This window comes from Enhydra lutris, unplaced genomic scaffold, assembly GCF_002288905.1.
Source record: "Enhydra lutris kenyoni isolate GAN:26980312 unplaced genomic scaffold, ASM228890v2 scaffoldscaffold13, whole genome shotgun sequence".
In the NCBI taxonomy this organism is placed as follows: domain Eukaryota; kingdom Metazoa; phylum Chordata; class Mammalia; order Carnivora; family Mustelidae; genus Enhydra; species Enhydra lutris.
The window spans coordinates 32,148,573-32,175,877 of record NW_019154097.1 but is presented as its reverse complement, the minus strand read 5'-3'; the positions used below and the strand labels follow the sequence as shown (position 1 = coordinate 32,175,877).

The window sequence follows — 27,305 nt, the reverse complement described above, 5'->3', positions numbered from 1 at the left end:
CCTGCTGCTGGATTTGTTATTTAATATACTGATAAAAAAGGATATATATTACTGTATCATAAGTCAGGTTTAAAAAAATCCATCTGGGGCGCCTGGGTGGCTCAGTGGGTTAAGTCTCTGATAACTATTTCTTTTCTGTTTTTTAGAGCATGGAGGGGTGGGGGAGGGAGGGAGATAATCTTAAGCAGGCTCCGAGCTGAGCGTGAGCCTGATGCAGGACTTGATCTCGTGACCCTGAGATCATGACCTGAGCTGAAATCAAGAGTCGGATGCTTTAACTAGCTTAGCCACCCCTCTGATATATTTCAACATACTGTTTTCCTTTGTAATCCCGTGTATTCTGTTTTACGCATTCAAAAACATTCTGAGAAGGGGTCTACAGGCTTCAGAGATTGCCAAGGGGGTCAACGGATGTAAAAGCTGGCGCCCACATTCTAGATCTTCTGAAGCACCCAATCTGCCTTCTCCCCTCCCAGAGCTCTGAACACTAGCAACCGCAGGATGGAGTAACATGGGAGGAGCGTCTCAGAGTCACAGACAGGACTCTGGCCGGTGGCATGCCCCAAATCTCTATCAAGTATAAAGTGTCAATTATGAGGTGTTTGTGTTTTTTTTTAATGATCAAAAAGCTAACTACTTAACTTTTGTCTTCACTGAATCCTTAATTAAAATGGGGGGGGGACCCCAACACCAAAAAAGTTGTTAGTCTCGCAGAGTGAGACACTTCATGTCCCTTGTTAAAATCACATACGATGAGGTGTAAAGACACGAACATATGCAGGAACAGACAAAGAAAGGAGACTAAAGCAAAAAACAACAAAAGCACCCTCTGCCCAAGACCGCACGGGCCAGAGCAAGTCCAAAGATGATCTCTGGTTTCTGATGGTAAGTACCAGAAGCGGACAGAAAAGGGCCCAAATCTTGAGTGAATAGTAAATGATTTTTAAAATATGTAGACACCCGTGGAACCACTCCCTGGATCAAGATAGAAAATATCTTCAATGCCCTGAAGGTACCCAGTCATACTGTGAAAAGTAACCATTGCCCTGACTTCTATCACCACAATTCATTTTACTTGCTCTTGAACTTCAAAGAAATGAAATCCCAGCGTGTGTATTTGTTTGAGTCTGATCTGTCCTTTGGCACCATGTCTGTGATGTTCATCCATGTTGGGGATGTAACAAGCTCACTCTCTCCCACTGCCGTGTGGCTAGTCCCCGGTGTATGTATGCATCCTCTGGCTGATGGACATACGGGTTGTCTTCAGTTTGGGGTCGTTAAGAATAAAGTCACGTGAACAGTCTTGTATCTGTCTTTTGGTGGCCATGAGCACTCATTGCTGCTGCCTGGGACCAGAGGAGGCAGACTTCAGTTCTAGTAGATATTGCGAACCTTCCAAACACGATGCACCAGCTTACACTATTAGCAAGATGTGCAGAGTTCTAGTGATTTCCTGTCCTCTGACCAGCTCTTAGTGTTTCAGGAATTTTCCTTTTAGTGGTTCTGGAGTGGGCATAGTAGTGCCTAACTGTGGCTTTAATTTTGGAATAAACCTTAAGTCTTTTTTTTTAAAAGATTTTATTTAGTTATTTGACAGAGAGGGAGAGTACAAGCAGGGGGAGCAGAAGAGGGAGAGGGAGAAGCAGGCTCCCCACTGAGCAGGAAGCCCGATGTAGGCCTTGATCCCAAGACCCTGCCTGGGATCATGACCTGAGCCGAAGGCAGTCGCTCAACCGACTGAGCCACCCAGGTGCCCCAACCTTAAGTCTTTTAAGTAAGATCTATTTTACAGAGGGTTTCAGGGATATAAAAACTTTGTCTACAACATTTAAGGTGACGATAACACCAGGAACACTTTATTTGACATCAACAAGCAAGTTTGGAGGAAATACCCTGATGGACACATCTGCCAAACAACTAAAGATTAATGCTGCGAATGCTCATAGGTGTTTTATGCCCTTTTAGATAAACATTTGCTAAAAGATATTATGAAGAGTAATAAACTCAAATTTTTCCATGCTGCAGATATGCCTGAACATGCCACAGTGTTAAATGAGGCCCGAGACTAAGAAATCCTGAATCATTCCGACATCAAATTCCAAAGCCCACAAAAGCTCCTTGTTGCCTTCATTGTCTTTTTTTTTTTTCTTTTTTAAGATTTTATTTATTTGAGGGGCGCCTGTGTGGCTCAGTCGGTTAAGCATCTGCCTTCAGGTCAGATCAGGATCCCAGAGCCCTGGGATTGAGTCCCACCTGGGGCTCCTTGCTCAGCAGGGAGCCTGCTTCTTCCACTGCCTGCTGCTCCCCCTGCTTGTGTACTTTCTCTCTGACAAATAAATGAATAAAATGGTATTTAAAAAAAGATTTATTTGAGAGGGAGAGTGAGCGTGGGGAGGAGCAGAGGGAGAAACAGACTTCCTGCTAAGCATGAAGCCTGAGATCATGACCTGAGCCCAAGCCAAGAGTGGGATGCTTAAGCGACTGAGCCACTGTCTTTTTATTTTATTTTATCTTATTTTATTTTATTTTATTTTATCCTATCTTATCTGATCTTATTTTATCTTGTTACTCCATTTATACTCGTGGGATGTGAAGGGGAGGACTGAACGAATCTGGCCAGGATATTTTGAGGAGAATGTAATCAAAATCTACATATAACACCCTCATTTTATCTGAATGTTTGCTAGTGTTGGACTTGAAGCAGGGAATCTGCACCATGAACTTGAACTGCAGATGAGATCCCTAGTTTTATATAACACCTGGGAGTTCTCAGAGTCTGTTCCAGAGTGAGTCCAATTAATGAGAGAACGCATTTAAATGGACTTTACTTCAGTTTCTAGGTTTAAATTGCTAAAAGAATGCTGGCAATAAAGAAGATGGATTTTTTAAAAAAACACACTAAAGACTTCTGAATTGCAAATGCAAATAAATATAAGCTGGTTGAAAAAGTGAAACCACACACAAAGTAAAATCTGTCTCTTTCCGTCCTCCATGTCCCTGTCCACATCCTTTGCCTTTGATAACCATTCTACCAGGTTGGTGTGGATAGTCTCAGACCTTTGTATGCATTTACAAAGGTGTGTTTGCTGTCTACATTTGTGCATACAACATTAAGTTCACATCCATGTCCACATGTACATATACATATGTAACAAACATGTATGTGTATCCACATAGAATTTATTTTCATAAATGGGAGGCTAGTGGAGCTATTACACTGAAACTTGATTTTTTTCCACTAAAGAAAATATCTTAGGGGGTGCCTGGCTGGCTCAGTCAGAAGAGCACACAACTCTTGATCTCGGGGTCGTGAGTTCGAACCCCATGGTGGATGTAGAGATTAAATAAGTAACATTTTAAAAAATAGAAATTATCTTGGAAATATTTCTATGTCAGTACATTTAGATTTACCTTGTTCTTTTTAGTGACTATGCAGGTTTTTAGAAAAATTAAATACTACAGTTGAGTAGAGATATGTAACATCTGTAAATGGCATAGAAGGACCTGCTATGGCAAGTCAAGGTTCTCTGACGTCTTTCCTGACCTGCCATTTCCCTTCTCTAGAAGCAATTACTGCTTAATTCTTATGTATCCTTTTGGAAACTTTCTTGCATACTGACAAACTTATTTACCTTTTTGTCTGTTAAGGAAATGCATGATATATCCTAATCATTCTGGAACTTGCTTTTAGGTCTAACTGGACCCCAAACATTTTTCTGTGGTATTACATATACTACTGCCTCATTCTTTCTGATAGCTACTAAGCATTTTATTGTATAAATGTATCATAATTTATGTAATTTATGTAATTACTCCTTTACTGATAGAAACTGAAATTGTTTCCAGGTGGGTTTTTTTTTTTTTTTTCCTATTTAAAATAACGTTACAATACGCATTCTAGCAGTAGAACTACTGGCCAAATGGTGTGCGCATTTTTAATTATTGCTAATTGTCCTTCCAAAAGATTGTCCTCGTTTGCATATCCCCCAACAGTGTATAAGAGAATCCTCCCACACGAAGGAAGATTGATTTATAAAAAGCTGAAAGATTGTCCCTCTGCTCCACAATATACTAATTGGTACATACAAGTGAGCTGTAAGGGAGGTCTCCAGTGATCCACCCGGGGGTCACACTCATTTTAATTAATAATCTCAGTGAGCACACAGATGGCAGGGGAAGCACATTGGAAGGTAATGTAAAGCTTCTCAGTGGGTTAGCTAATAGGACAGGTGACAGAATCAAGATGTCACAAAAAAAAAAACCTCTTGACAATTAGCTATCAGGGACACACTGATGAGATTAAATTTTGTACGGACAACGGAAAATCCTACATTTGGAGATGAATTCAAAGTGCCTAAGTACAGGAAGGAGAAGGCCAGGTGCTACAAAGCAGGAATCCGCACCCATTTCACCTGTCTGGAGACTGAGGCTCTGAGAAGTTGAGTCATAAACTGGGAAGTGATAGAGTGAGGCCCGAACTCCAAAATTGTCTCCACTACATCGTGAAGAAGACTAGGGCAAGGGGCAGCATCATCTAAGGTCCGTAATGAATTACTGGCTTTGTAAAAAGAGAGTGTGCCTGGCAAGAAAAGGGATGAGCCTACTCCCTGCTGTCCCTGTGTGGGGTGTACCTGGAGCCCCGAATGTAGTTCTGACCACTGCAGCCTAACATCAACAACCTCCCATGTGGCCCAGGAGCAGCAGTGAGGACGACGATGAGTGGAACGGAGTCCACATCTTAGGAAGAAAGCAGCAGATGTCCTGGAACGCTGGAGGCCCACCATGGCGAGGAGGGCAAAGCCTTACAGAAAATGTAAATAGCAACTCTGAGTGGAAAATAGAGACAGATGAATTCTGCCCAATAAAAAGAACCCTGGGGATGTCCTGAGTGATGAGGGTGACAGGAGTGCCTTTTGTTCTAACGAGGGGCCCTTGTTGGGTCTCTCCAGAGCTTCAGGAAGGGGCCGCTTGCTAGTAAGCCCAAGCCTTGATCAGAAGCTTGTACCTTTCAGCCCCACGGTGAACCCTGTGGGAGAGGAGGGACTGCAGACCGATTTATTCGTTAATGGCCAATGATTTGCTCCATCATGCTTTGGTGAACACAAGAAGGTGCTGGGAGGGTGGTCCCCCCAGCAGGTGCATGGGAGCTCCGTGTCTGCCCTCGCCCCCCAAAACCTTGCTCTGGGCATCTCTCCCATCTGGCTGTTCCTGAGTTGTATCCTTTGTAGTAAACGGGAGAGCAAGTGAAGGGCTTTCCTAAATTCTATGAGTCATTTTAGCCAATTATTAAACCTGGGGTGGGGGGGGCTGTGGGAAAGCCTGACCTTACAACCAAGTGGGACAGAAGTGTGGGTGACCTGGCGACCTGATACTTGCAACTGGTGTCTGAAGTGAGGGTCGTCTTACGGGGCTAACTCGGGTAGTTATGTCCTAACTGAATCGTAGGACACTTGGCCACTGTCCGGAGGGAAGCGACCTATCAAGTAGGGAGCAATTCCCCATTCCTGCCGAAACATTCGAGCAGGGACTGATGAGCTGACTGGGGCGAAGCTGGTGCAGGGGCTCTTGCCTTGGGTGGGGGACTGGCCTAGATGACCTCCGAGGCAGTGAGAAATGCGGACGGACGGGCACTCATCTGCAGGCTTCTTCCCGCTCAGTGATGATGTGGACAACAACAGAGAAGCATTGAGGACGCTTTACAAGCATTTTGACATGACCGTGTGACCGAAGTCATGCTCAGGGCGTTCATTTCTTTAAACAGAGTCCAGACCTATCAGGGTGTTACTCAGTTTGAAGGGGCGTTCCGTGAAGGGGGTGCTGCGGGCTGGGGCGCACAGTAGGACCACACTGAGTTCTGCAACAGATCAGAAATTAAAAAGTGGGTCCTTTATCCCTGGTGGTCTGAGAAGCACAGCTCAGAGGCCTCGGGCTCACTGTGGCATCCCGGGGGAGGCCCTGTTTGACCATCGCAGCGAAGTGGGGCTCTCCCTCTCACTTGGTGCCACACCCCGATCTGGTTTCCCATAGTACTTGCCAACACTTGCTTTCTGCCTAGCTATTGTGCACCTGTTCACTGACTCCTCCGCCCGCTGGTCTGCAAGGGCACCAGGCGGGAAGCTCAGCAATCCTACCCACCCCCTACATCACCAGTGCACAGACTAGTTGGCACCGAGGAAGGATCCAATGAATGAGAGCTGAATGAATGACATGACACGTTACGGGATAAGACACTCCTGATACAACTTTTGTTTTTGGTAATGGTGGGCTAGGTTATTCAACTAACCTTCCCGTGGCAAAAACTCAAACTGCTCGAAAAATATTCAAATCATCTCCTTAAAAGCCCTTGCTGTGCTCACGAGGTAGTCCAGAAATGGCAGCCCAAACAGAGGCAAGTGGGAACCCAGAGGGGTAGGGGGACCATAGCCATCTTTTTCAGCTTGAGGATATTTGTCAGTCTGGGTAAAACTAAACTTGAGTTTTGGTGGCTTCCTGGGGCCAGAGGGCAAAGCATCAAAGCCCCAGATCCGCTGAAGCAGGTCAGTGTAATAGGAGACCCCCCCCATTATGCCGGAGCTCCAAAAGGGCCCCACGTTCAAGGAAACACATTCAAGGAAAAGGGGAACCCAAAGAGACCCCCTGCACCTCAGAGGCTACAGGGAAGGTTGTCAGTGCCCAGGAGAGCTGAGCGAGGAGTGTCTCTGAGGTGTTGTGCCCGCAAGCCAGCCTTCACATAAACACGCAGCTCTGTTCCACATCACCAGGGCAGTTTGAAAAGTCTCACGCTGGGAATTTAGTTTACTGTGTCTGGCAAGAGAATGTGCAAGCCCTCCCTCCGATTCTGACATCAATTCCAATATGTGTTTTCTCCCCACATCAACAAGCATTTCTCAGCAGCTGGGGGTTCTGAAATTCAAATCCGTTCTGACACCATCTACCTGAAGACAGCCTCGGGTCCCACAGGTGAAGGCCTCATCCCACCTGTGCTTCTGAACAACCAGCTATAGATCAGAGGCTCCAATGACCCCCTCCTTGGTTTCAATTAATTCGCTAGAGTGTCTTACACGACTCAAGAGGAACATTTTACTAACTTGGATTAACTATTAACTAGATTTATTATAAAAGGATATAACTCAGGAGAGGAGGCACAGGGCAAAGCATGGGGAAGGGTGTGGGGCTCCCCAAATCTCCCCGTGCTCCCCAAACCAGAAGCTCTCTGATCCCCCATCCTGTGGATTTTTATGGAGGCTTTGATTGATTAAATCATAGATGAAATTGTGTTTTATTAACTCATTGGCCACTGACAACTGAACTCAATCTTCGGCTCTTCTCTTCTCCCCAGGGTTGGAGGTCAGGGGTGGAAAAGGAAGTTCAAACCCTACAACTGTATGGGAGGTTTCTCTGGTGACCAGCCCCCATCCTGAGGGGTTTCCCAAAAGTCACTTCATTAACATGACAAAAGACACACAGATCACTCTCTGCACTTAGGAAATTCACAGGTTTGGGCCGCTCAGTGTCAGGAACTGAGAAAAAGACCCAATAGGCATTTATTTTAACTCATGATCTAACACGCCCTACCAAAAGGAGACTCAACCTGGGCCTCCTATTAATCCTAAAAATTCATTTTCAAGAACAATACCTGCAACTGTTCGGTGGCCACGCACAGAGGGACACACAGTAGGTTGCTACCCGGTGAAATCACACGGCAGAGCCCCCCGCTATGTCACACAGTGAAATGATCTACCACAGATGGTAACACCATTATCCTGACTGTATCGAAAGAAAGCAAGGCAAATCCGACACCGTCTTCCATGGAACAGTAAGTGTAAGAAGTGACTGAGCCACCTTGAACTAGGCAATGCTTCTTAGAAATGACACGAAAAGCATGAGCAGAGAAAAGAAAAGCGAGGTAGATGAGACATCATTACATTTTAAAACGTCTGTGCTTCAAAGGACACAATCAAGGAAGTGAAAAAGCGATCTGCAGAATGGGGGAGAATTTTTGCAAATCATGGATCTGATGAGGGTCTAGGATCCGTACTGTATAAAGAACAGAGTTAAAATGCAATAACAAAAGGAGAAACAACCCAGTAATGAAATTACTTCGCAATCTGTCTCTTCATGTGCCTGAAAATTTTAAGCAGCTACAAATACGGTGCCTTCTAGTGCACGGATGGCTTTATCGGACTCCGAGAAAGCTGGGTTGGTTTCCCTCTGAGTCTCACGTGCACTCGGGTCTTTTATCAGGGTGTACATTAACACTGGCCGCAGGCTTTTAGTGGAAGACCATTGATATAAAACACAGCCACCGAGCTCCAGCCAAGCACGCACGCTCAGTGGCTCTGGTAGAAACAAAATTGAAAACAGCGTTTGAGCCTCGGTATCGTCTTTCCCAGAGAGGCAATCTGAGACAGGACTGGGTTTTGGACACAACAGACCACAGTGATTTGTGAAATCAATAACTCCACTGAATGGTTTCAGAGATGTTAAGTGCTGCCCACGGTCACCGTGCTGGTGCGTTGTGGACTCGCCATCTGAACCCAGGTCGTCTGACTCTAGAGCCACGCCTGCCCATGATCGTCCAGAGGCGAGTTCTAATCCCTGAATGGGTCCAGAACATGTCCTTTGGGATGGGGCAGGGCCAGGGGACACAGCCGGGTGAGGGGAGTTCAGGGATCCTAGGACCACATTTAGGTCTTTCTTAGGAAGGGTGGCTCTCCTCCTGGCGCCGGTTCCAGCAGGGGGCAGAGCTTTGCTTACATGGCATTGGGGAAGTCTAGCACACTTTGCTTGGTTCAGGCTGGGCTAAAGGTTTACAAAAATTTGGGGAGCACAAAGACATCTGGAGGCAGGGCAACCTCTGGGGCCCCTGGCACTTAAGGTTCTCAAAGTAGAAACTCAGCACGGTGGCTACTACCTTCCTGAGCAGTGGAAAATGAGGCCTCTGTTTCTGCTCCTGGCTTAGCTCCTGGCACACAGCGGGCTGCCCGAGTCTGTGGTGCTAAGACCATCTCATTTCAGGAGCTGGGCCATTTGGGGAGGGCTGTTTCCAAGATTCAGAAACAAATTCCCCAGGGACATCCTTCTTCTGTGTGGCTCAGTTGACATCACTGTGGATGAGAAGTACATGGGCACTTCTTCAGGAGTCCAGCCTAAGATGGGACGGCCTCCTTGCACCTCACAGAGCAATGGCAAAGGTCCCATGTCTGGGTATGGGAAGTGAAGGCCAAAGCTGAAGATGAGAAATGACTTCCAAATGCTGTGGACTTTCAAGTTAAACCCATAGCCCTTCCTCAGGAATCTGATCAAGGAGGTGGTCGGGAAAGCAAGGCTGGCAATATGGCAGTAGTTATGTTAACAAACCCACCATCGTCACTTCCTGTTGTCACTTCCTGACTGCTAACAATATGGCAGGCACAGTGCTGAACGCTTTACAAGCTTGATTCGCTGATTCCTTCTAATAATCCTGAGACACTATCCATCTTATAGATGAAGAAACCAAGGCTCAGAAAAGCTGGGCTATTACTTGCCCAGGATCATATAGCTAGGAGATGGGGGAGTGAAAACTTGAGCCCAGACCTGTTTGATTCCAAAGTTGGGGCAGGGGTGCTAAAGCACTCTGACAGCCTACCTCTCAGGGAGGTAGGTAACAGAGATGGAAAACACCAGGGCTCACACCACACTCTGCAATTTGGGGGGTAGACCTCAAGGGGCAGGATGGGCAGTGGAAGTCTGAAGAAGAAACACAAGCAAGTTGAGTCCCTGCGGCCAGCAGCAGGGAAGACCGAGAGACCCCTGAAAGAGGGCTTGGGCCCAAGGATGGTGGGCAGACACCTTTCCTGGTGTCTTCCCTGGATAAAGATGACATTTGGTAATTATAGTAACTTTTGCATCTCTCTCCTGGACGCTGTGTTGCTTGTAGGGCGATGCTGAGCTGAGCAGCTTAGCAGAGGGGGAGAGCTGGGCTTCTGGGACCCCCCACAAAGGGTGACCCGGCTGTGAATTCTTCTTTGGTCCCATGGCTGGCAGACCACCTTAATGTCCCGGGCTTTACTATAGATCTTTGAAAGAGTACACCCCCTCACCCTATTAATAGCACCTTCCATACAGAGAACAATGGCATTTTCCCTTCATGTCTTCTTCCGGTGAGGCTCTGAAGAGTTCCACTGAGCCCTTCCCAATCTGCACTGAGGCAAGTCTTGTGCAGTAACGAGCATCACCAACTGTTCAGTGCTGTAACCCAGGTGCTATAATCATGTGCTTGGTGACAATAGAGGGGGGTGGGGTGGAGGCTGGTGGGGGGCTCCCTTACCTCATCTGAAGAGCCATTTTCCACTCTGAATCTTCCGGCCCTTTGGATGGCGCCATCAGCATCACTGGAAATAAGCTAGGGGACAAGAGAGCAATCAGTTAGGGAGCTGGGCCGCAAAGCCTCTTCTGTCTGTCTGTATCTGTCCTACGTCAGCCAAATCCAAGGAACGACAGCTGGAGGGCCCAGCCCAGAAGCTAATGGGTCTTTCTGAAGCTCTGTCCACCAAGGCCTCACACGGTTGGTCTCCACAGTCTTCAGGAAGTTGCGGAGTGACGGCCCCCTAACCCGCGAGAGTAGGAAACCAAGAGCAACAAATCTGCATGTGAACGTTTTCAATAAAATCTAAATGTGAACCTATTCCAATCCCGAGAAATGACAAAGCAATGCTCCCTGGAAAAACAATCTTAATACGCGTCACACGTGGACAAGGGCAGCTCACAGATGGCAAAACCGAAAGCCAAGTCTCAAGTTCGGCCGTCTTCACAGGAAAGCCTGAAAAACAATTAATGGCTGGCACGAGCTCAAGGCTCTGCTAACGTCACAGAAAGCTCTTGTGCTTCATTCAGTTTTAAATGGTCTCCAAAAGGCCAATTAGCCCCTTCCAAGGCAGGCAGGCTCTATCTGAGCTCTGGCAACACGATGCTTGCAAATAGACAGTCTTCAAGGAGCTCACTGGTAGGACGAGATGAGGGAGAGCGGGACTCGCGCATCAGTCCTAAAATTACTGACTCGAGATTTAACTTATTTTCTCCCAAATCTCCTAGATTTCTCAGTAGCAACTTGGGAAAATGACATGTCTTTTTTTAACCTTTAAATCTGCCCACAATTTGTAGCCAAGATCTGCCAAGCATTTCCATTTCCCAGACTCATTCGAATGCGCTTGCCCTGGGAGAAGACATTTCCTACCTTTCTAACTGAAAAGTTACCTGGTAAAAAAGATAACACGATTTCTTTCTTTCTTTTTTTTTTTTTTTAAAGATTTTATTTATTTATTTGACAGACAGAGATCACAAGTAGGCAGAGAGGCAGGCAGAGAGAGAGGAAGGGAAACAGGCTCCCTGCTGAGCAGAGAGCCCGATGCGGGACTCGATCCCAGAACCCTGAGATCATGACCTGAGCCGAAGGCAGAGGCTTAACCCACTGAGCCACCCAGGCATCCGATAACACGATTTCTTAAGAAAGATGATTATCTCCTATTTTCACTCGTGGTCAGAGATATGGAAGTGTGAAAATGGAAAAACCACGGGGAAACTCTACAAACCTTCCCAAGGAAAATTATTTGCAAAAGGCAGATAAATCTTTTTCACGATAAATATAGAAATAATAGTGTGTAATTTTTACTGAGCGCTTCTAGAAGCCATGCACCGTTCTGGTCTTCACAAACATTCTCTCATTTAACTCACAAAATAGCAACATGGGTGGATACCATCATTGTTCTCATCTACCAATAAGGAAACTGAGGCAGAGGAAGGTAAAATAATCAGCCATGGTCATATCCTAGTTAGTACCTGGGAGGCCTGGGATGTGAACACAGGCAGCCGGACTTCAGAAACCCATCACCCTCACCTAACCACTGCCCCACCTAACGGTCCTCTGTGGAATGTCCATGAAAAGGCCCAGGTTTTCAACCTAAATTTTATCCTGCAAAATCATTTCTAAAAACAAATAAAAATATTGTTACGTATATGTTTAGCTGTTTATGGCATCAGATTATTACATAGTTCGTAAACCAAAGATGAGCAACAGAGGCTGTGTGGTAAAGAATTTAGCCCCGTCCCGGAGAGCTCTGGCCTTTGCCCTTGGCTCCTGAGAAGTCACCTCCAAGCCCTGGGAATGTCCTGCAGGAGTGTCTGTTTACTGGGGTCTTTGAGCCACACAGGAGAAACACCTGACCTGTGGGCAAGGGGTACTCTGGGTTACACGGTATCAGATCTGGATACGAAGGCTCAGGTGAGCTGTCCCAGTCCATATACCGTCACACGTCACTGACAGGAGGGTTTAGTTCTGTCCGTGAGCCCACTGGGAGAGGACAGCTGGGAAGCTCTGCATTTGGAACTCTCCTGGCCTCTGTTCTATGCGTCCGTTCCCTTGGCTGATCTTAATCTGTATCCTTTTGCTGTAATAAAGCGTAAGTGAGCCTAACAGCTTTCACTATAATCTGTGAGTCTCCTTCTAGCAAATTATTGAACCTGAGAGCGGCCCCGGGGAACCCCGTACTCTGCAGTCAATGTCAGAAGTGAGGTCTGGTGGACTGTTTCCTAGTTTAGAGAGGCCAATTCTCAAGTACAAGAACAAGATGAATGAAGGTCTCCTGGGGTCATTGCCGTTATCATGGGGGAAGCACAGAGGACTCAGTGTCAGTTTCCTCTTTGCTTGTGAGCTTCTACTCATTGTCTGTTAAAATATTAAAATACAGGTTATAGCAAATAGGTTTCAAGTCAAGTGTTCTTGGCGTAGGCTGCCTCAAGGGCTTTGGGAGAAGTGTTCTGAGATCCCATCTAGAGAGAAAAGAGACCTGCCATCAATTATACACCTGACACAGGTGTATAAAGAGACAGGGGGACACGTGCTTGCCTGAATTAGAGGTTGGTGGATTCATTATAGCTAATTTCAACCAGGACTCAAAGGCCTGGGAGGAGAGCTGACAGTCATTCACCGATTCACTCATTCTTTCACCGAACAAAAATAAAATCTCCACCACTACATTCCAGACACAGCCAGGCAGAGGCAATAAAGCCCTTTCCTGTGGTGAGATTAGAACAAGAAGTTAATTGCTTCTTTTGCTTCAAAGGTTCAAGAAGCAGAAAGGAAGAACACATTTAATGATCTGATGGCTGGAAGGAATTTGGCTCCCTCTGATCTTAAGCCCACAGGCACGGAACTTGGGCTTCAGGCTGACATGTTTGACCCTCACACCTTTACCATCTCCGCCACCACCGTCTGCACCCATGTCACTGTCGTCTTTCACCCAGATGGACGCACCTGCCTCCTACACCAGGCTGAGCAAGCACCCATCCACCATCTCCGACCCGATCCGTACACCGCCGGGCAATTTCGGCAAACTACAAATTTGAGTGTCCCACAGACCCACATCTGTCCCAGCACCCTGCTCCTTTCCACCAGGGGCCCAGAGTGCAGGGGACTCCCTTGCTCAGAAGGCCCTCTCCCATCTTCCCCTAAAGAACTCCTCCTCCACGTTCACTGCCCTCTCTACTGCAGGGGACTTTGCCGACCTCAGGGCTCCTGGGAGCTGTGATTTACGTTTCTTTGTGTTACTACGGGACTCATGCCGCTTCTCCTTCTGTGCTCCCCTGTGCCCCAATGATAAGCCCCACGGAGACCCTGATGGCTTGTTTTTCTCACCACCGCACTCCCAGAATGAAGGACCCTGTCCGACACGGTATAGATGTCCACTACATGCTTACCGAATAAGAAATCTGTGACTAAATCAAGGCCTAATTCCTACCGAAATGACCAAAGGAATATGAAACTGGGGGTAAGATCTACACAGCCCTGGAAACCAGAGGTTCATGACTCACGCAAGAAATTTCAAGGACATCCTGCCGGGTCTACCGTGCAGGAACGATCAGCGAATCACCACGTGCAAGGGCAAGTCGGGCTGCTGGTAACAGAATCAGACCCAGCACATCCGGCTAATACCATGAGCGACTGCCAACAGGGCCTGCCTGAGGTGAGCATGGGGGTTAGGGCCGGAGCTGGGCAGGGGACTCGCCAGTCATGAGTGACCTGGTACTGGCTGACCGAATGGCAGTCCCAGGGCTCCCCCTCACAGCCGGTTCGGGCAGCTGGCTATGTAAAGCACCAGACACCATGCTGGCTGTGGCCTGCAGAGGACCAGCACACCAGCCGATGTGAGAGGAGACAGTGCTCCGGTGAACTTGGGGATGAGAAGAATAACAACACAGGAAAAAAATCCTTTTAATGCAGAAGAGAAGCTGTTTCTGTCGGTAATTTTCTATTATTCCTCATACCTGTGATCTGGTCAATTACAGCTACAGAAAATCGAAACTCTCCCCTTTGTTGGAAGATTTGACTCAGGAATAAAATAATGTCTACTAGCACCTATCTGAACGTCTAATACCACATAATCTAGAAGCCCCGTGGCCCAGCCCTGCCAGTGTGGTATGGACCCCGTGTTCTATAGGGACGGAATGCCCTGTACACATGGCCAGACCCGTTTCCCTTAAGGTGGCTGTTTGACTTAATTCTCTCCCCTTGAAGGTGGGTCCAAATCCTGGGTGGCATGTGGCGAGCGAGGCCCTTTAGATGGGGAAGGTGCCTCAACTTTTCCTCTAGGAGATACCAAAAATGCAGTGCACAACTCCCAAGGAAAGGAAGGGCAAGTAATCAATAAAAGATCAGAGCAGAAATTATAGATTCAAAAAGACAGTACAATCAATAAACACTTTCAAGAAATCACCAGCAAGTCTGATTTTAAAAAGCAAAGGTCAAACATAAACACAGAGTGATAATAAGGAAAACATACCTACGAAGAAGTGATTTTTTTAAAGCATGACAATGCTTCTTGAGATAGTGCAAGCGTTATCAGAACCTTCCACAAAATGGACATTTTCCAGGAAATATACATAATGAAAACTGGCTTCCGAAGAGAAAGAAACCTAAAGTACCTGCTTGTAGAACTGGGGCGGTAGTTAGAACACAGAGGGGGCCCTGGCTGGGCTGGTGAGGTGGGGGGGGCGCTCCCGAGGAGGCAAGGGCCCCATCCCCACAGGACAGCCCGCTCACTCACAGGGAGGCAGCCGAGGAGCGTTCCCTCTAAGAAGAGAGCAGCAGAATCCTTTGGCACTTGTTTTGATGCAGAAGTGCACAGACAGGGTGTTCACATAAGCATCACATCAGTAATACTAAGAAAAGAGGGCAGGGTTTTTCTTTTCTTTTCCTTCCTTTTGTCTGACCTCTCTGATTCAGTCACACACCAAAGGAAGGGCGGTGCTGAGGAAGATGGTTGGAGAGAAAGAGAAAGAAGAGAAGAGGCGAAACAAATGATCATTTGACCCGTGAGGGATTCCTTCAGAGTTCCCCCACTGTTGGGGGCCGTGGCCATGAGGCCCATTTAAATTTTACGTTACTGGGGCACCTGGGTGGCTCAGTGGGTTAAGCCTCTGCCTTCGGCTCAGATCATGATCTCAGAGACCTGGGATCGAGCCCCACACATAGGGCTCTCTGCTCGGCAGGAAGGCTGCTCCCCACCCCCCCCACGCCTGTCTCTCTGCCTACTTGTGATCTCTATCTCTCTGTCAATAAATAAATAAATAAATAAATAAATTTTACATTACTTACAATAAAATAAAAAAACCCCACTCAGTTCCTCGGTAGCACTACTGACATGCAGGTGCTCAACGCTGTCATGTGGCTACTCGGCAGGACAGTACAAATCCCAAATTTCCATAGTCACAGAAAGCGCAGTCGGGTGGAACTGAGAGAGGCTGGACGTGGAGGCGGTGCTGGGCGACCGTGATCAAACTGGTTTCTGCTGAGAGTTAGTTAAATACACTATAAACAGTGGAAATTCATGGTAATTTCACATCTTGAGTAGAGGTGTTGGTCCAAACTCAGCCAAAGTGTAAATGGATTCATTTAACACTAAGCTGTGTTCAATGCATCAGATGTTTTATTTCTGGAAAAAGTACTATCCAACCAATTATATTCAGTTGTATGATTTAACAAATTAATTTAAAAGAAGAAACAGGAAGCATAAAATGTTATTCATTAACTACTGTAAATAAGAGTATTATTCATTTAATATTATTGGCAATTAAGTAAGAATATTTCCTAAGTTAATATGAATACATAATTTTTTTTTAAAAAAAGGTTTTTTCTCTTTCTACTTAATTGCTTTGTTTCTTTGGGCTGGTGTCTGTTTCCTTTCTAAAGTAGTGCTAGGATTCCCTGTGACCTCTGTTACCAGGCACTCTACAGAGGTCACAGTCAGGTACATAAATCACAGAAATAGTAGTTTAACCTGGGAAAAAAAAATCTCAAAAAGTTAATATAAGGTACATCTTAGAAAAATAATATTTCAAATTTCTACACCCTCCCTTCCCCATCTCCTTTCTTTACAACAAGTGGTTCTGAGTGTGGATTTTGGCACCCAATTGCTTAGGTTCAGATTTCAGTTCTATACTTAGTAGTCATGTAACCTTGGGCAAATCACTTAATTTTTCCTCCTAAATGATGCCTTTTTTTTTTTTTTTAACGATGCCTTTTTTTGTCTCTAAAATAGGGACAATGATTGTAGCCACTTCCAGGCTCGTGGAGAACATTCAATAATATAAAATATGTAATGAGCCCAGAACAGTGCCTGGACATAGGGAATACTCAATAAATATCATGACAACATATATGAATATTAGAAACAAATGATGATTATAAAATGCTCTGATTATTAGACTTAGTATGATTGAACTTTTTTAAAAAAGATTTTATTTATTTATTTGATAGACAGAGATTACAAGTAGTCAAAGAGGCAGGCAGGGAGAGAGGAGGAAGCAAGCTCCCCACTGAGCAGAGAGCCCAATGCAGGGCTCGATCCCAGGACCCTGAGACCATGACCTGAGCCAAAGGCAGAGGCTTTAACCCACTGAGCCACCCAGGCGCCCCTGATTGAACCTTTTAATGCTGAATTTAAATGCTTGGAAGCTCTGCTTAAACATTTGTCTCTCTAGCAAACGTTCACGAGAACCTATTTTTCAGGGCCCATACTAACTGCTGGACTTAGAAAGACAAATGCAGCTTGATCGTTGCCCTGGAGGAGCCGGAGCCTGGTGGGAGAGAAACAAACATATAAACAGATAAATCATCGCACAATCTGGTTAAACGTCGTAACAGTAGCAAGAACCGGGTGCTGGGGGAGGTCAGAGGCTGAAGAGACAAACTCTGCCGGGGGGTCGGGGGGGCGACGTGGAGAAGCTTCCATTGCTGTAATGAAATTTATTCTGGAAGGTGTACAGGGCCTTTGAGAAATGATTTCCAACAGAAGATTTTTTTTTTTTTTTTTAAACCACAAATACGAGTCCAGAAGACCCATCTGAGACTGTCTATGCAAATCACGGACACACATACACCCACCCAGACACACACACCTGACTTCGAAGGCACTGCTCAGACGGGATGAAAGAAAGTATAAATGTTTCCATTCAAAACAATTGCAGAATCGGTATTTTGTGCGCCTGAAATGAATATAACACTGCGTGTTAACCAAGTTTCAGTAAAAAGAAAGGAAAAAAAAATGGCGTGGAGCTGGGGTCGATGGGCCTAAAGCTGGGCAGAATGAGGCATCCTTTGCCTGGAGATGCGGCTCCTGGGCCCGTGTCCTGGTCCCTCCTGGTGCACTGCCGCTGCCTGCAGGAGAGGCAAGGAGTGGGGTGGGCGCTGGAGACGCTCTCTTCCTCCCTCTCTTCCCCTGATCCTGCTCTGCCTGTGCCAAGGGCCAGGGAAAAGCCTCGTGGGCTGGGGCACTGGAGCATCCGGGTTGGTCCAGCCGGGATGGCGGATGTTGACTGAAGGAAAACCACCGAGGCCTCAGATCCGGGCTCAGACTCTTTAGTGCCATCATCCTCCTTGGCGACCATCCTCGGTAAACGCAGCGTCTGTCACAGCGATTCACCTGCTGTCTTGAGCACACGTGCTCTGCTTTCTCAAATCCGATGACCTCACTTACTTCATGGCTTTGTCGCCCACGCGCGCTCCCCTGCACCGGCAGAGCTCGGTTGTCACAGAACTGGCTTGTGACCCACTTTGGCGTTTTAGGGCTTGGTTCGGGCTGGGGCCTGTGGTGGGTTACGTCAATGCTGCATTCCCCAACACACAGGTCTCCTGTCCTGCCAACCTGTCCCTGTGCCCCCTGCCTCAAGCCCCAGCCTCAACCACCTGCTTGCTACCAAAGACATTCCCTCTCTTTTCCTTCTGTGTTCAAAGACGAGGCTAGGCCGGCAGCAGACTCAGGCTACTTGACCCTGGCTAGACTGGGTCCTTTCTCCTGAATTCCTTTCTCACGTTCCATTAAGTCTCCCACCTTGGCCCTGGCTTGTCAGTCACGCAGATACACCCTTTCTTCAGAGAGATGACGGCCTCTCTACCTGTTTCACCGAGACCCGTCGGGATGAGTGCCGTCCTTTGACCCTCCACCTCAAAACCTGTCTTGGTTTCCTCATTAAAATAATATCTCACTGTCAGTCCCTGATGCTCAGCTTCCCCATAAAATACCTGTGAGGATTCAGCACAAAAGAAGACAACTCATGAGTCCAAAGGAAGACTGCCCATCCTCTGGCCAAGATTTCAGGACATTTTCTACTTATTCTAGGGCCGATGGAGAAGAATGGAGAAACACATTTGGTCACTGACATTGTTGCCTGACACAGAACAATTCTGCGGTCAGCACAGGAAGCTGGAGGGCATTTTATCTGTCCCACCGTGGTTTCATCTTGGCTGAGAGACATTGGATCTATATGAAGAATGACAATAAGATACCGGGAGTCATCCTCACACGGCGCGGGTGCTGCATTTTGAGGTAGCTGCCGCCATATTGGCACTCCAGGTAGGGAGAAAGACAAGAGGAGTCCTGGAACAGGGCTTCCTGGGGAGCACATACAGTTTTGCCATGATGCCCAAGGGCGACTGGGGCGGGGAAAAATTCAGTCTCATGATCATCTCCATTGTATTCTTTAATCCACACAGATACCATTTTCTCAAGCTTAGGTAAAGAGTTGAGCATACATTACTTCCATACTCCTCTTCCAACCAGACTGCTATCTGTCCCCCTCTCCCCACCCCAGCCCCTGCTGTACATATAAATTCTGGAGCCACCACTGGTTCAGAGCAGCCAAAGCCAAGTGTGGAGAACATCCTATCTCCCTCCAGCAGAGCTTACAAGATAAACACCAGCTAGACACTCGACATTGATCAGGGAGCTCTGCACAACCACTGGCCATTCAGCTCGTCAGCTCAGAGAAGCTACGGCACCCAAAAGGACAATGAGAGCTGATGGCCAGTCATATATTCTGTCTGTTGAAAAATACAAGGTCCAAACAGCTCTTTGTTTTTATTTGAAGATTTTATTAAAAACGAAACAAAGCAAAACAATCCAACATGGGAGCTATGAAAAAAAATTGCCACAGATGGTCTTGGAAACTAGAAAGGAAAGCACACCATGTTTTTACTCTAAACCAAAATAAAATTTCAGAAAAGTAGTTGTTGTCCTCAGTAAAACAGAAGACATGAGCTTTGCATCAGGTATATAAAATTTGGGGAAAGGGTTAAAAAAAAGAGGACCAAAAAACGCAAATGCAGGATCAACATCCCTGTTGATGGGAAGCAAAATGTTCATTGTAGAAAACAGCAACAGTAAATAAACTCTTTATTTAAGAGGCTTCCCCACAATGAAAAGGAACTAAATGAAACGAAAACAATGAGAGAGAAAAGACAGTTATAAAGGACAGAAAAAGACCTTTCTTACTGTTTGTGTGTGTAGGGGGAAATGAACAATAATCAAAGACACAGCAGAAGACAATATTCATCCCTGACATAAGACAGAGACTAAGGGGTGCCTGGGTGGCTCAGTTGGTTAAGCAGCTGCCTTTGGCTCAGGTCAAGATCCCAGGATCATGGGATCGAGTCCCGCATGGGCTCCTTGCTTGGTGGGGAGCCTGCTTCTCCCTCTGTCTGCCTCTCCCCCTGCTTGTGCATGCTCTCTTACTCTCTCTGACAAATAAATAAATAAAAATTAAAAAAAAAAAAAAGACCAGAGACTAAGAATCAAAGAAATGCAATGTTTTAGGCAAAATTAATGAAAAAAGAAACACATGGAGAAGTTACAGGAAACTTTAAAATAAAAGAATGAAGAAGAAGACCTGAGAGGGGCGCCTGCGTGGCTCAGTGGGTTAAAGCCTCTACCTTCGGCTTGGGTCATGATCCCAGGGTCCTGGGATGGAGCCCCGCATCGGGCTCTCTACTCATCAGGGAGCCTGCTTCCTCCTCTCTCCCTGTCTGCTTCTCTGCCTACTTGTGATCTCTGTCTGTCAAATAAATAAATAAAATAGTAAAAAAAAAAAGAAGAAGAAGAAGATCTGAGAAAAATCCAGGCAGGAAAGGTCATCAAGAAAGAAAATAAATTCCCCAGGGCTTCAAGCTAACCACACTGGGTTGAATGGTATCCCCACAAATTTACGTCCATCCGGAATCTCAGAACCTGCCCTTATTTGCAAAGAGGGTAAGATATGATTCATGTCATATGATATGATTGAATAAGTTAAGATGAGGTCATACTGGATTTGGGTGGGACTGAAATCCAATGGCTGGTGTCTTCACAAGAGACGAGAGGGGGTTGCAGACCCCGAGATGCAGGGAAGAAGGCCTTGGAATGAGCCCAGAATGAGCTGGCTACAAGCCTGAAGGATGGCCAAGATTGCAGGCAGCAGGAAGAAACAAGGAATGATTTTTCCCTAGAACCTTCTGAGAAGGAGCATGGCCTGTGGTCATGTTGATTTTGGACTTCCAGCCTCCAGAACTGAGAAAGAATCCATTTCTGTTGTTCTAAGCTATCCAGTTTGTTGCCATTTGTGACTGCGGGCCTATGAAATGAATATAGTATCGGATCAGAATTTGTACAGTTTTAAGAGAAAAAGGTGATCATTTGGAAGCTTTAAAACCAGCCAAGTTATTCTTGCGGAAGCCATTACTCCGGAGTCTCAGATCTGTAATGACTGAGAAGAGATACCTTCACTTCCCCGGAACTCCAGGACAAGGACCCTGTGGTATTGGTTCTGGAGGTCACAGCCAATGGCATCAGATACAAGGGAGAAAGGCATTTGGATGGGAGGAGTAAAAAGTTGTTTGTGGAAGAGCATCTACATCTTCAGAAAGATTAAACTTTGTTTTAAAGTAAAGATACCAATAAAATATACAAACCCACTTTGTATATAAATTTAATTTCTAAGGGGACATACAGTAAATCTTAACAGTGATTACCTCTAGGTGGTAGGATTACAGATTAATTTAATTTTCCTGTGCTTTTCAGTATATTTCAAATTTTCTATGATGAACATGCATTCCCTTTATAATCAGAGGAGTATATTTAGAAGTGTGCTGGCATGCACACACACACACACAAAGACTGGGAAGCAATATAAAAAAATCTAAGAAGAAAAAATTTATCAGACACTAGATTTTTAGCAAAACTGATCTTTAAGCTAGTACGTGGACCTCTGGCTGTGAGTTAATTCCATTGGAGACACAACCACAATGAAAGAAGCATGAGCCCTGCTGTCTAGAAAAGGTGAAATGCCCACAACTAATCACAGTGTAAAATACAACAGGTGCCACAGAGAAAGGCAAGGGAATTGGGGTTCTTTTTAAAAATTTTGTGAGAGAGCGAGAGGTGGAGGTGGGCAGGGGGGGCGAAAGGCAGAGGCAGAGGGGAGATGGAGAGGGGAGAGGGAGAATCCTAGGCAGGCTCCACACAGGGCTCTCATGACCCTGAGATCATGACCTGAGCCGAAATCAAGAGTCACTTAACTGACTGAGCCACCCAGGTGCCCCAAGAAATGGAGGGTTCTAACAGTTAAAAGATGACTTTCCCATTGGGGGATCAGGTAAGGCTGCTTGGAAAAGAGACACCTATTTCAAGAAGGTATTTCAGAAGGAAAGAGAGCCATAAAGAGGCCCCAAGGGCCTGGGTAATGGTGGGTAAAGGCATGTTGGGATGGATCACGGGCCATATAAGCAAAGGTTCCAAAGACAGGCTGGAGAGAGGCTGTGTGAAAGCCTTAAATGTCAGGCTAAACAGTTTCTTTCTTTATTCCATAAACAAGGGAGAGATGCTGAAGGTTGTTTGTTTGAAAGCCTCAAGATGATGTTGACAGAGCTGAGTATTTGGGAAAGAACTCTTCATGGCATTAAGGAAATCAAAGCCCCCAGACTCAGGTTAATTACAGCTGAGCATTCTGACAACCTGGATGTAATCTTATCAAAACTGGTGGAACGGAAGCTTCGAGATGTCAGGGAGACGAGACGAAGTGCCAGAAGCTCAGGGAAGGAGGAAATGACATAAATGTCACACTAAGAAGGCAGTACACAGAAGCAAACATTCCTGCTCTTTTCTTTTTCCTGTCTCCTTAACAGATCAAATGTAAACCATGTAAAGACTTTAAAGTCACTTCCATTATGGAAGCTTGTAAAAACTGTATACCATTCAGCCTACCCAGACATAATGAGTCAGGGCCTGAAGTTTAAACAAACTCCTCAAGTGACTTTTATGAACAATAAAGTTTGAAAGGCATTGGAAGAGGCCATCACACAGCAAGATAACAGAACTTCTTGGTAAACAGAACCTACTGGGATAAGCTGGGGGGACAAGTTCTACCCTGAACAAGTTACTAATCTCTCTGAACTTTAGTTATCTCTCTAGTAAAATGGGGGTAGTAATACCTCATCAGGTGGGTGTGGAATTTGAGTTAGTATACACACATGTACACATATATATTACCATGAACATACATACACATATACACATATGCACACATGCGTACGCGTGTATCTATCTCCCCACCACTCAAAAGGCTGTTTGGCATTGTATGTGCCCAACCCTGTGAATAGAGAGCAATCTAGCCATGAAAGCTGTCTAGGGCATAAATCCAACAGGGTTTGCTAGGAGACTGGATGTGGGGTATGGGAGATTTCCTGGTTTCTGGAATTCGCAACTGAAAAGAAGGTAGCGCCATTCCCTCAGTGGTTTGGGGTTGGGAGGAGGGACGACCTGAGTTCAGTTCGGGGCACGCTGAGGTTCAGCCGCCCACAGGTTTTCCCAGGAGAGACATCCAGTGGGCACCCAGGCAGATGGTTCTAGAGATCTGGGAAGAATACAAGGACGCGTGAGTCACCGTCTGAAGGCAGTAACTGAAGCCACAGGGTAGGAGAGATCACCAAGAAGGAGTGTGTAGCATGAACAGAGTGTCTGAGACGGAACCCTGAGGAGCCTCAAAATGTGAGGACTGGGCAGAAGAGAGGGAATCCGTAAAGAAGCTGAGGGGGTAGAGTAAGGGAGCCGAGGCACAAACCCCAGAGAAGGCGTTCACTGGGCCCATGCTGCACACTGGGCCTGGAAGGTGATGATTAGGAGCGGATTTGGTAGCGATAACGTCTTTGTGACCTTGGCAAGAGCAGGCTCAGTGAAGAAGAAGAGGAAGCATCCTACTGAATGTAGAAGAGGAGGAATTCAGAAGGGAAATTGTGGAACTATCCCAGGGATCAAACACAGACTTCAGACAGTGGCTGAAAGGTGCTCCCAGAGTAATTAAAAAGTCTTCACATCTCTTGAGCAAATGCGGTTTGAGATTATATTTTGAAAGACTGCGCCGCAGCGATAACTACAGTAGACCGATTAAAAAGCTGAGGCCAAAAAGCATACAATCCTTTTCTTACACATAAAGGAAACCAAAGTCACTGCTTTAATTAAATGGGTAAGATAGTTCCGTATAAAAATGAGATTGTTAGCTGGGGCTCACGCATAACAGTGGGGCGTGAAACCGGAAGCCCTCAGAGGTCCGTCAGCCATGGCGACCATGCTGGACCCAGGGTGTGACTTGCCCTACCCTCACCTGGTGGGGAAAGCAGGGAAGCCCGCTGTGGAACCCACCATGGACGCTCCTGCCAGTGAGATGGGGACGTTCCAAAGAAAGCAGGGACTTGACCTGAGACAGGGCGGGGCTGGAAGGCCAGGGCCTCAGCGGAGGGGCACTGGGAGGTGCCCTCGGTGACACTTCAAACACTCTCCCTCCTGCCGCCCTGGGGGAGGTCTCCCAACCCGCAGGGGGCAGTTAGTGGGTTAAAAGGGCCAGAGTGGCTTCTGAGGGCCTAAAAAAGAGCTCTGAATGTTCAGAGCCCCCATGGTGAAATGCTGGGAAACAGACCAGATTCCTTTTCAGCATTAACAGCACCAAGAGAAGTAAAAGAGTGGTTTTCAAATGAGAGAGAGAGTGTGTGTTTGTGGTTGTTGGATCCCGCAGTTCTGATGGTGGACTGGCCTAAATTCAGAAGTAAGCCCGGGTTCTTAAAAAGCCTTTTCAAAACAATGAAAATATTTGCTCTTCAGGAGAACAGCATACAAAGGTATATAATGTGATATACTTTTTTTTTTTTTAAAGATTTTATTTATTTATTTGACAGACAGAGATCACAAGTAGGCAGAGAGTGAAAGGAAGAGAAGCAGGCTCCCTGCTGAGCAGAGAGCCCGATGCGGGACTCGGTCCCAGGACCCTGGGATCATGACCTGAGCCGAAGGCAGAGGCTTTAACCCACTGAGCCACCTAGGCGCCCCTAACATGATATACTTTTGAGCAAGTTAAAGATGTACTTTTGCAACAATGGATAGTACACACTGCTGAGCCCGGTCTGACTGGAAGCTGAGGGGGTGGGTGCAGGGCAGGGGTCGCTCTGGCACAAGATGGGAGAGGCAAAGGACATTACCCAAGAGGCACCAAGAGAGTGTGTGTGTGAGACACATATGAGAAATGTCCCTCCTGGGCATATGAAAAACCACAATCAAGGCAGAAAACTTGATTTCCTGTGAAGAATTTACCAAGTAAACAATCTGCTAACAATTTGTGTCTCTGGTTATATAAAAAATAAACAGTTACACACTGGCCAGAATTTGAAAGTATTTTTATAGTACACCAGAGTACTACTACACGCCACTACTTGAAGACCATTGGAGTCCATGAACAAAGACCCGGGAGACCGGTAGAAGGAGTAGGAGCCAGAGATGTGCAGCTGAGCTGGGGTCCCTGCGGCAGTAGGAGATCACACATCCTGTGGGGAGGGACATGGCAGCACAGGGACGGGAGGCCACCAGGAAGAGCATGAGCAACCCTGGACCCGCAGAAGGTTGGGAGTAGAGTGTCTCCAGTTCTAATTGTTGTTGTTGTTCTAAACTCCACACCCAGTGTGGGGCTTGAACTCATGACCCCAAGATCAAGAGTTGCATGCTCTACTGATTGAGCCAGCAGGGCACCCCCTCTGTTCTAGTTTTGAAACTAGAGATCATGCTGGTGCTAAGGAAGTAGCTGTTCCCAAGACTCTTGTGTGGAAAAATTTAGAGAACTTTTTTGTATTCTTATTACAGTTTATGTCTACCTTATTTTTAAGAAATGTTTAAAGCACCTTACCAAAATATCTTTTTTTTTTTTTGAGAGAGAGTGTATGTGTGTGCGCTCATGTGAGGGGGGGTGGGCAGAGGAGGAGGGAGAGAATCCCAAGCAGGCTCCAGAGTCCAGCGTGGAGCCCGGGGGTGCGGGGTTGGGGGCGGGCTTGGTCCCATGACCCTGAGATCATGACTTGAGTGGAAATCAAGAGTCGGACACTTAACTGATTGAGCCACACAGGTGCCCCTTTCTGAAATATATTTTATTCAAAGGAGAAAATTAGATATAGAGCAAGTTCAGAATAAGGGCAGATTAGGTGTGGGTAAATCAAGTGAAAATAAGAGAATCAGATTAGGATGTATGCTAGAAAGTCCTTTAAGGTAATTAGAGGCAAGGCCAAAAACAGGGCTCCGAGCTTCCTGGAGGACAATGCAAAGAGGAAAAAATCCAAGTCCTTTATAGGCTCCCTACTACCTGTAAGATTAACAACAAACCAGCTTCACGGGGGAAGCATCGTACTTTTTGGTCCTGAGCAAAACTTTCCTCATAGGTCCTCTTAAAAGTGAGACTTTGTGGCCCACTGAGAAAAATCCTCAAGAGCATTCTATAAGAGACACACCATCTAGCTCCGTATGGTCCTCTTCCACGCTGTCCATCAGGGCAAGCTGAAGGCGTAAGATCAAGGCACAGACCAAGAGAAGCAAGTCTAAGAGAGGCCAAAGACAGCAGGCCAAGTGTTTGTAGCTATCTTACGGTTGAGATTAATCCAGGAATTAAATTTAGACCACTTATGGCATGGATGTCTCTTTGGATAATTCTTTTTTTTTTTTTTTTAAAGATTTTATTTATTTATTTGACAGAGATCACAAGTAGGCAGAGAAGCAGGCAGAGAGAGAGAGGAGGAAGCAGACTCTCTGCTCAGCAGAGAGCCCGATGCGGGGCTCGATCCCAGGACCCTGGGATCATGACCTGAGCCGAAGGCAGAGGCTTTAACCCACTGAGCCACCCAGGCGCCCCTCTTTGGATAATTCTTTATCAACATTTTTCTCAAAATCAAGCTTGTGAAGATGTGGCCAGAAGAGAGTTTGAAATTAGACGTTTGAGCTGAAACCTAAGACAGAGCTTCTCTGTGCTACTGATTAAGGGCAGAAGAGTTTGCTCTGACAATCAACTTCATTTCTTTAGAAACCCAGCCTTTCAGCAGCGGGGGCTGTAAGAGTTTGGGCTCAGAGACTGAGAGATGAGGCCCTGGGGCTCCTGGAGCCCACGGGAGACCTGGGTTGGAATGTCACTTTCATCCCTCACTGGCTATGGGATCTCTCTGAGATCATCGGTTAAATGGGGAGCCATTCAATCCCCACAAATGTCTCCTGAACCCCCACAACGTCAGCATAATCAGATAATACCTGCTGCACAGGGGTTTGGGAAGGTCGGACAAGTAAATTCTCCTAAAGCATTTAGCTCAGGGACCGGCATGTAGCCTACATTCAGTAAACATTAAAACTAGTGACAGCAGTAACAAAATAATGATCACAGTCAAAGATTTCTGGCTCCATTATGATACATAAATAATTTCAGGAGGAAGGTCTCAGATTCTACATCATAGAAGATAGTGGCAAGAATTTTTTTAAATTTTAGCCTGGGAAAGGTTCAAAGTCACCCACAAAGATACCAAAAATATCCACAAAAGCCCCCACACTTTTAAACCGCATTAACTTACTGGTAAATGCTCTGAGATAAACATGTCTGGAGGTACCTCTCTGAGTCAAGCTGCTATTTAAGACTCAGATACGAGCCAGGTCCATTTTGAATAAACATCT

The 27,305-nt window shown here is 46.2% G+C and overlaps 1 protein-coding gene across 2 annotated transcripts in view; it reads right to left on the bottom strand.

Moving 5' to 3' along the window:
- LOC111146148 (GTPase activating Rap/RanGAP domain like 3) overlaps window positions 1–27,305 on the bottom strand; it is a 129,274-nt gene that overhangs the window by 71,912 nt on the left and 30,057 nt on the right. For both annotated transcript variants that reach the window (XM_022501568.1, XM_022501569.1), the window contains one exon: window positions 10,310–10,384. In XM_022501568.1, coding sequence (XP_022357276.1) covers window positions 10,310–10,384 — 75 coding nt within the window. The remainder of the gene's footprint in view (window positions 1–10,309; window positions 10,385–27,305) is intronic.